Here is a 9,236-nt window from a genome sequence, read left to right on the forward strand (position 1 = left end):
CTCTGAGACCCTGCCGGCCGTGCCCTCACCCTCCCGTGCTGTCCTTCCAGGTACATCGAGAAGTCAGCAGAGGAGCTGGATGAGGAGGTGGAGTACGACATGGACGAGGAAGATTACATCTGGCTGGACATTATGAATGAGCGGCGGAAGACCGAAGGCGTGAGTCCCATTCCCCAGGAGATCTTTGAGTACCTGATGGACCGGCTGGAGAAGGAGTCCTACTTCGAGAGCCACAACAAGGGGGATCCAAACGCCTTGGTGGATGAGGATGCTGTCTGTTGCATCTGCAACGACGGCGAGTGTCAGAACAGCAACGTCATCCTCTTCTGCGACATGTGCAACCTGGCTGTGCATCAGGAGTGCTACGGGGTGCCCTACATCCCGGAGGGACAGTGGCTCTGCAGACGGTGCCTGCAGTCACCCTCGCGAGCCGTGGACTGCGCCCTCTGCCCAAACAAGGGGGGGGCCTTCAAGCAGACGGACGATGGGCGCTGGGCACACGTGGTCTGTGCCCTCTGGATCCCAGAGGTGTGCTTTGCCAACACCGTCTTCCTGGAGCCCATCGACAGCATCGAGCACATCCCGCCCGCGCGCTGGAAGCTGACCTGTTACATTTGCAAGCAGCGTGGCTCCGGGGCTTGCATCCAGTGTCACAAAGCCAACTGCTACACCGCCTTCCACGTCACCTGCGCCCAGCAGGCCGGGCTGTACATGAAAATGGAGCCTGTCCGGGAGACGGGGGCCAACGGTACCTCCTTCAGCGTGCGCAAAACCGCCTACTGCGACATCCACACGCCGCCGGGCTCTGTGCGCAGGCTTCCCGCCCTCTCCCACAGCGAGGGGGAAGAGGAGGACGAGGAGGAGGAGGAGGAGGGGAAGGGCTGGAGCTCCGAGAAAGTCAAAAAAGCAAAGGCCAAGTCTAGGATCAAGATGAAGAAGGCGCGGAAGATCCTGGCGGAGAAACGAGCCGCAGCACCCGTGGTTTCTGTGCCCTGCATCCCCCCGCACAGGTACGACCCGCTGCCCTCCCTTGGCTGTGGAGAAATTTCTCCCTTTCTCCATGCCTCGTGTCCCGCTTTCCACACGGGCATTATCTTGTTCCTCTCCCTAGCTTTTTGCACAGGTACTTTTCGCTTTGTTCTCGCAGAGGGCTGTTGGTAGTTTCCTCTGGAGTCCTGCAGAGAGGCAGAGCGATGCGCTACCCCTCAAAGGTGTCTGGGCCCTCGGCGGGGCAGGAAATAGCTGCTGTTAGTTTAACAGCAGAGAACGAACTTGGCCGTACGCCTCAGGAAGCAGCTGGGGGTTCCCAGCGCTCCTTTCCTGTTGTGCTGACCTCGGGTGCTGGAATAAACCGGGGAGGGAGGAGGGGGCTGCTCTCCTTTCTGCCGAGGTTCATTTCCTCCCGGGGCCATGCCGGGGGAAAGAGGGACGGTCCAGCTGGGGAGTACGGGAGCAATTCAGGTCTGGGAAAAGGGCTAACCCAGGGCTTGTTTTGGCTCTGGAGCGGAGAGCTCTCATGTCCAGCTCCTGGGGGGATCCTCACAGCTCATCCATCCCAGTGACCGCTTACCCCTCGCTGGGCTTCCTCAGTCTTTCATGCTGCTGGTCGCAGGCAGCAGCTCTGCCGCGGTGCGGCCTGTCGGAGCGGGGCTGGGCGGCGGCGGGGAGGAGCCTCTGCACAGCTGCCTGCAAGGGGTGGCTGGAGAGGACCGGAACTCCTGCCTGCCGAGGGGCACAACTGTCATGGGGCTGGCTTCACAGCACAAGGGCAGCGCAGGTGCTTTAGGGAAGGTACTTGAGGCCTTGCAGGGGTGGTGTTTCTGTCGCATCCCGACCCTAAAGGGTCACAGGAAGGCGCAAACACTGGGTAGTTACAGGTGCGACCACTGTGTGTCTCTGGTCTGATCATTGGGCTGGTGTGCAAATCCCGAAACAAGAGCATCTAAGAGCCTTGCCAGAATTTGTCAGTGTCGTTTATAACTCTGAGCATCCTTGGCAGCGTGCAAAAGCTCGTAGAAGCATCTTAGGACGGTTTTGGATCTTGCCGTCACCCTACAGCAGGCGTGGCACAGTTGAAGCGCAGGTTTGGCACGGAAGCGTTTGCCTTCATGGTTGTGTACCACCATCCCTGAGCTGCTGAGCTCTCCTCCTCCCCGCGGCAGGAGCTGTGCCGGGGGTGTAACCCTGTGACGCCCTGGTGCCGCACCTGCCGGCCCGTCGAGCACGGCTGTGACAGTGCAGGGACATGGGACCGCTGCTTCCCTGCAGACCCTCAAGACTATCTCCTGTGCAGTCGGAGGGGAGTACGCAGAAGCTGTGGGCTTTGCTCTCTGGGCAGCATTCTGGTGACTTGTGGAGGCAGGTCTCTGCTACAAGGCTGCTGGCTTTTTGCCACAGTCTGTTTGTGTCCTAACCTTATGTTTTTGCTCACTCGGGGCTTGCTCTATAGCCGGAGCCTCTTTTCTTATGTGTGGACACGTTGGCAGGCGCTTTGTAGGCTCTTGCTGCTATCGTTGCGCTCGCAGCAAAACCCACACTGAGCTAGAAGCTGTTAACCTCTCCCCAGGCCTTCCTGTTGGGATTAATTATTCTTCAAGGGCTGTTGCCAGAATGCCAAATGTCTTCCTGTGAGAGCTGTGCTTGGCCGGCGATGGCACATGAGGCTGCTCTCCCCAGCCTCTTCAGCTGAGGCTGATGCAGTTCGGGTCAGTCCCTGCGAAGAGCTGTCCCTGTGAGATGTGGAGATGCTGGGGGTTTGTCCCTTCGGCTCCCCACTAGCAGCTATCTCTGTCTGGCTTTGCTGAATGAGGCTGTCCCAGCCCCTCCAGGCTTTCTGCTGTTGTAGAGTAGGAAAATGCCTTTTGTGGTGTTTTGGACTGTTTAGGGTAGTCCTTCATTAGCTCGGATAGGAGCTCTGTGGTGCTCGTGCCTCCTGTTTCCTCCTCACGCTTTGCCACGTTTGGTCAAGTTACAGGCTTCCTGGGGCTTGAGTTCATCTGGTAACGTTTGGCCAGAGACCTTGTCACCATGAGTGGCCCTCAGTCAGGTAAACAGTTTTGGGATAGCAGCGCCGTAACGCTCGCAGTCTCGGGGACTGTGGGAGCTGTTAAAGGTCCAGCCCCCGATGTGGCTGTGTTGTACCCTGACCTGGCGCAGCCTGCCCCAGGCTTTTGCCCAAAAGTTGGCAGGAGGTAAAAAGGAAGAGTCTGTTTTGGAGAGGCAAGGCTGGATGTTTCCTGGCGTCCTCTGTTGCGGCTGACTCGAGGGGGCGGCTGCCCTGCATGACTTGGTGTTACAGAAATTCCTGCCATGGGAAAGGGTATTCTCTGCCCGAGGAGCTTCTCAGCAGCTCTCGGGTGGCCTTGCTGCTACGTGCCCCCAGCCAGGGCTTCTCCTGCAGCAGCCAGGCTTGCCTTCTTGATGGGGTTTGTGGTTCCTCTCCCTTCTTCAGGCTCAGTAAGATTACAAACCGTTTAACCATCCAGAGGAAGAGCCAGTTCATGCAGAGGCTGCACAGCTACTGGACTCTGAAGAGACAGTCCCGCAACGGTGTCCCTCTGCTCCGCCGCCTTCAGACACATTTGCAGTCACAAAGAAACTGCGACCAGGTAAGGGCTGCTCGTTGGGGTGCTGCAGGGAATCCTGGCTGCGTGCGTGTGCTTCCTGTGCCTTCGGAGCTGTGGGCTCAGAGCCTTTGCTGCATGCGGTGCCAGGGGGTATGAGCTCCCGGATGAGGAAAGGGCAGCCCCAGCTGCTTTTGCTGCTTCACCTTCTCCTCCGCTCTCGGCGTTCAGAGATTTGCCAGGCAGCGAAGCTGTTGGCAGCCTGCCACGGGAAGGGAATCCTGCCCTTCGTGCTGCCGCACAGAAGCTAGCTCCTTCCTCATGCCTGCGTTTAGCCAGTGGCAATGGCAAATCTGTCAGAAATGGCTCTAGTCTCGAGGCTGCTGTGTCAGCAATTGTTGAGAGAGATGGCCAGAGATCTCCAGAAACAGTCTGGAAGGAACCAAGCCCTCGCTTCCAGTTTCTGAAACTGCTCCAGGCGTGCTCCCTGTGGGTACTGCTTCCAGCCCACTGTCTGCCTCAGCCCTTAGTCAGTGCTTCACAGATGTGAAGTCTCTGGTGCCAGAGAGGAAGATTTTTCTTCTGGCTCCCTGTCTGAGCTCTAAATCTTTCTTTCTGAGCCCTTTGAAGACTGTGACTAGGCAGGGGTTTCTCCTGCCTTTGCCCCCTTTCATTTTTATTTGCTGGAGAAGAGTTGAGGCTGCTTCTGCTCATCTTTGGCCGCAGCAGAATAAAAGGCGGCATTTTTTGGTGCTCCAGAAGTGAAAGCAACCAGAGCTGTGTTCCCTCTTTGCCCTGTTGCCCTGCTGGAGCTCTGAGCAGCAGGACAGACCCTGTTGTTGATCTGTGCTCTTGGGCAGCTGCAGGCAGTCGGTCATGTTAGGAAGAATATTTCCAGGGGCTTGGGACGTACATCTCCCGGCATCCTAAGGGCTTGGTGACCAGGAGCAGGTATTCAGCTCTGGCCAGAAGTCGGACTGTTTCTGAGTCACCCACTTAGGTTACAATACGGGAACCAGGACCTTCACTGAACCAGCAGGTCAGGCATGCCGGTTCCCTTTGCCAGGGAAGAGCCCTAGAACACGGTCAGGAGGGTGGAGATGGGAACACATCTCCTATGAGCTCATGGTCTCTGATGTTCCCACAGAGAGACACTGAGGATAAGAACTGGGCCCTGAAGGAGCAGCTGAAGTCATGGCAGCGCCTCCGCCATGACCTAGAGCGTGCACGCTTGCTGGTGGAGCTGATACGCAAGCGGGAGAAGCTCAAGAGAGAGACGGTAATGATTGTTTGCCCCTCCTTGGGGAGCTGCTGGGGTGAGCGTGAGCATGGGCTCCTTAGAGCGCTGTAGGGCGTGTGCTGGGGTCCCCTCGGCCGTGCTGCGCCCTGCCCCGGCAGCTCTGAGCAAAGGTGGCTGCTCTGCAAGGCTGAGGTGGGACGCGCAGGTGCTGGAGCCGGTGTTACACCTCCGCTCCCCAGAGACGGGGGTGAGGTGCAGTCCCTGCCCCTCATGCGAGGAGAGGTGTCGCTGTCCTGCAGGACTGCACCGCTGCTCCCTGGGGACTGTCCCTGCTGCCTGGCTGCTGGGCAGGGTGCTCAGCCCCGCTCTCTTCCTCTGTTTCAGATCAAAGTGCAGCAAGTGGCACTGGAAATGCAGCTGACCCCCTTCCTCATCCTCCTCCGCAAGACGCTTGAGCAGCTGCAGGAGAAAGACACGGGCAACATCTTCAGCGAGCCGGTCCCTCTGTCTGAGGTAACAGAAATCTACGAAGTAAGAATCCCCTCCCCAGATTTCTACTTCACTCAAACTTGTCCCTTGCTCGTGCCAAGGGCTGCCCAGGGTGCCCTCTGCTCTGGAAGCTCCCCCGGGCAGCCTGGTGCTGGCTTACGCATCCCAGCACCGCTCACCCAAGGGGGGTGTGCAGCGATGCCCCTCCTGGGTGAGCTGAATGCAGAACAGCTGAGCTGGTGCCGGCTGGGAGCATAGTACTCGGCTCTTCTGCGTGTGTTGCTGGTGACTCCCCAGTGTCTGTGAGCGGTTGGGGATTCCCATTGGGAAAGGCAGAATGCCAGCCCTTGGCAGGCGGCACGCTCTTACCTGTCCTCTCATGAAGGTGTCTGCTAGGTGACAGACTGAGCACAGCACAGAAACGGGTTTGACCCCCAGACTGTCACTGTGGGGGGCAAAGGAAATGATTCCTGAGACTGTCATCGAGTCCCTGCCTGGGGAAAGGCCGTGCTGGCTCTGCATGGCTCTGGCAGCAGGTCAGCACAGAGGTGTCTCAGCAGAGCTGGGGAGGAAGGCTGCGCGGTCCCACCTGTGGCCATTGCTGCCGCCTGGATGGTTCTGTTTTACCTGTCTGCACTCACCCTCGCCCCCGGGGGCTGTACTTGCAGCTTCCTCCCTTGGGGAATGCCGTGTGGCGTTTTGGATCCCAGCTGCCCACAGACAGGAGGAGAGGACGGGATGCTGGCATGTGCGCTGGAGCCTTAAAAATGCTTCAGAGTGCGTATCTGCTCTAACATATTGAGTACAGCACATGGGCTCCCTAGTCCGGAGGCGTTACTGTTCCTCAAGCTGCAAAAGCAGACGGCATTCCCCGATGTGCCTTTGGGCAGAACACAGGGAGCGATACCTGATTCCTCTAATGTCTGTTTTCTTGGAGCAGGTAACGCTAACTGATGGCTCCCAGGCTCTTAGCTCTGGCTCTTTCCTCATGCAGGTCCCAGACTACCTGGATCACATCAAGAAGCCGATGGATTTTCAGACAATGAAACAAAACCTGGAAGCCTATCGCTATCTGAATTTCGACGACTTTGAGGAGGATTTCAACCTGATTATCAACAACTGTTTGAAATACAATGCCAAAGACACAATCTTCTACCGGGCAGCCATCCGTCTGCGGGAGCAGGGAGGCGCCGTTCTCCGGCAGGCTCGCCGGCAGGCAGAGAAGATGGGCATTGACTTTGAGACAGGCATGCACTTCCCCCACTGTGTAACGGTGGAAGAGGCTCAGGTCCAAGATATCGAGGACGGTGGGTACTCATCCCCTGTCCCTGGGTACGAGGGCTACTCGGAGGTAAAGCCTGGGAAGAGTCAGGGCACCTGGGGGTCTGTTCAAGCTGCCTCCCGTGGGAGGTTCAGTCGGACACCTGGGCTGTGTGTCACTGCTCCCCGGAGAGGTGGAAGCTTTGCTAGCCAGGTACCTATGGGCCCCATTAGGCTGATTCTAGGCAGTGGCTTGTCTGCGTGTCCTGCCAGTCTCTTGGTCCCTCGTCCTCCTCTTGGTCAAAGCAGGGGGCTGCCTGGGACGTGGGTACTGTCACTTGCCCCGTCCCCAGCACTGGCCGTGAGCTGCTGAGGCTCCCGCCGTGCCGCCCAGCTAGAAGGACTGACTTTCCCTGGTCGGAGCTGTGTGCTCCCCCCTCTCCCCCCAGCTGCAAGTTTTGCTGGCTGCCACACAGCTCCTGATACCCCTCAACCAGATCTCACTGGTTCAGTGGTTGTAGATCTGCTTGTCTCTGACAATGGGGAAACACCGCCAGGAACAGCTTGTCAGAGAAGGATCCTTTCAGGGTCCCCCTCTCCCTGCTCCAGCATGGGGTGGGCTCAGGCAGGGGAACTTCCCTGCTCTGTAATGCTTCAGGATCCCTTTGGTTCTTGGTTTTCCTGTTACAACCCCCTTTCTTTTTCCTGCTGTGTCCTTGCCCCAGCCAATGGGAACCCTGGTATTCTCCAAGCTGCTGATCAGCCTGCCTTCCCCAGCAGTCCCAACTGGCTTGCTTCCCACAGGGTTTCTTCTCCAGGTCTTTTAGGGTAACTTCCCAAGTTCACAAGTGTTTGGTACCATGTCAGCTACTTCCCTCCTGCGGGGAACCTGGATTGCCCCATGCCCTTTCACGTAGAGGGGCTCCAAAGAATTCCTGATTTCTTTCATCCATCTGCTCCTCTTTGTTCCCCCAGAAGATGTGCGGCTGCTGCTCTCGGAGAATCAGAAGCACCTGCCCTTGGAGGAGCAGCTGAAGATCCTGCTGGAGCGGCTGGATGAGGTCAATGCTGGCAAGCAGAGCATAGGACGGTCCCGCCGGGCCAAGATGATCAAGAAGGAGATCACAGTCCTACGGCGGAAACTCGCTCACCCACGGGACTTGGGCCGAGATGGGCTGGAGCGGCACGGCTCCTCTGCCAGAGGAGTCCTGCAGTCGCACAACCCCTGTGAGAAGGATCTGCAGACAGACAGTGCTGCAGAAGAGAGCAGCAGCCAGGAGACTGGCAAAGGTACTGGTCCCTCCAGAATACTGCCGATTTTGGGGAGCGGTGGAGAACCACCTCTGGACAGGCTGGCTGGGGGAGAGGCCGTCCTGTGAGGAGGGCTGTGTGGGCAGCTCCCCGCACACACCTCACTCTTCGCTCCTCCTTAGGAGCAGGGCAGATGGCCTCTCGTGGGGCGGTCCCTTATCTCCCATTCCCCTGCGGAGGTTCCTTGTTTCCCATAGTGCCTCCCGTAGGGGTGGGTGCAGAGTACAACATCTGTGCCTGCCCGGGCTCCCTCCCAGCGTGCCCGTCCGAGGACAGTACCCCGCTGGGTAGTTGGTAGTGAGCTGTGCCAGTCAGGCAGGGGGGATTGCGTCTGGAACAGCCGCAGCCTGGTGTGCGTTTGCCTCTGGGGAGGGTTGGCAGGGCACTGGTGTTCGCAGCTGCGGTCAGCGTTCACCCAGTGAGCTTGCCTCCCATGTGGCCGAGGAACTGGATGTCATTCCAGAGACGGAGTGCTTTGCCGTGAGAGTCCCAGCTGTGTGATGTGGGGCGTGAGATGGATTGTTTCCTCCTGCCAGCTCTGCCACGCTGCCCGGTTTCTCTACGGGCATTATGGAGCAGGCTGCCTTCAGTGTCCCTTCCTGCTTGGGGGCACGGGAGGGCATTGCAGCAGCACTGAGTGCTGAGCTCCAGATGCCCTCCTGGGGCTGGGAGCTGAACGTGGGCCAGCTGCCAGCTCTCTGGCCTCCTGGACGGAGATGCTGAGCTGGGCTCTGTGGGGAGCACAGCAAAAGCTCCAGGCAGAGCTGCCAGGTGTCACTGGGGTTTTGCCACCTCTGCATCCCAGTCCTGCCCTGCTAAGCACCGGGAAAAGCAGGCCGTTCTGCAAGCTGGGAGTGGTTTAGGGCCTTTGTCTTTCAAGGGTGCAGTGGAGCTTCTCAGCTGCTGTGTGTTGTGGGAAAGGTTTATTCCTGCTTGCCTGCTCTTGACTTCTGTTTCTGGGTTGCTGCCTGGGAGAAAGGAGGGCATCCCTGTCTGGTGAAGTGTTCTTTGATGTCCCCATCTAGCTTTTACTGTCAGCAGACTGGATAGTTTGACCCTGAGGGTGCAGGTATGACAAAGCTCAGGATGGAGGATCTTCTGAGATAACGTTCCCAAGAAATGAAGCTGTTCCTTGATGCCGCTGCCGTGCGGTCCCTGCCAGGTCCCCCGGGCTGCAGCCAACGACTTCTCCTCCCTCTTCCAGGTCTGGGTCCCAATTCTTCTTCCACCCCAGCACATGAAGTTGGCAGGAGGACCTCAGTGCTCTTCTCCAAGAAGAACCCTAAAACTGCAGGCCCTCCAAAACGTCCAGGACGCCCCCCGAAGAATCGAGACAGCCAGATTGCTCCCGGGCACGGGAACAGCCCCATCGG

General features: G+C 58.3%; 1 protein-coding gene across 1 annotated transcript in view; it reads left to right on the forward strand.

Moving 5' to 3' along the window:
* Positions 1-9,231, forward strand: part of BRPF1 (bromodomain and PHD finger containing, 1) — a gene marked incomplete at both ends in the record, with an annotated part of 10,812 nt that extends 1,581 nt beyond the window's left edge. Inside the window, 7 exons of the mRNA XM_009581653.1 lie at positions 51-1,010; positions 3,452-3,608; positions 4,711-4,842; positions 5,188-5,316; positions 6,287-6,599; positions 7,528-7,842; positions 9,068-9,231. Coding sequence (XP_009579948.1) covers positions 51-1,010; positions 3,452-3,608; positions 4,711-4,842; positions 5,188-5,316; positions 6,287-6,599; positions 7,528-7,842; positions 9,068-9,231 — 2,170 coding nt within the window. The remainder of the gene's footprint in view (positions 1-50; positions 1,011-3,451; positions 3,609-4,710; positions 4,843-5,187; positions 5,317-6,286; positions 6,600-7,527; positions 7,843-9,067) is intronic.
* Positions 9,232-9,236: the final 5 nt, after the last annotated feature.

The sequence above is a fragment of the Fulmarus glacialis genome, unplaced genomic scaffold (genome assembly GCF_000690835.1).
Source record: "Fulmarus glacialis isolate BGI_N327 unplaced genomic scaffold, ASM69083v1 scaffold27837, whole genome shotgun sequence".
Lineage (NCBI taxonomy): Eukaryota > Metazoa > Chordata > Aves > Procellariiformes > Procellariidae > Fulmarus > Fulmarus glacialis.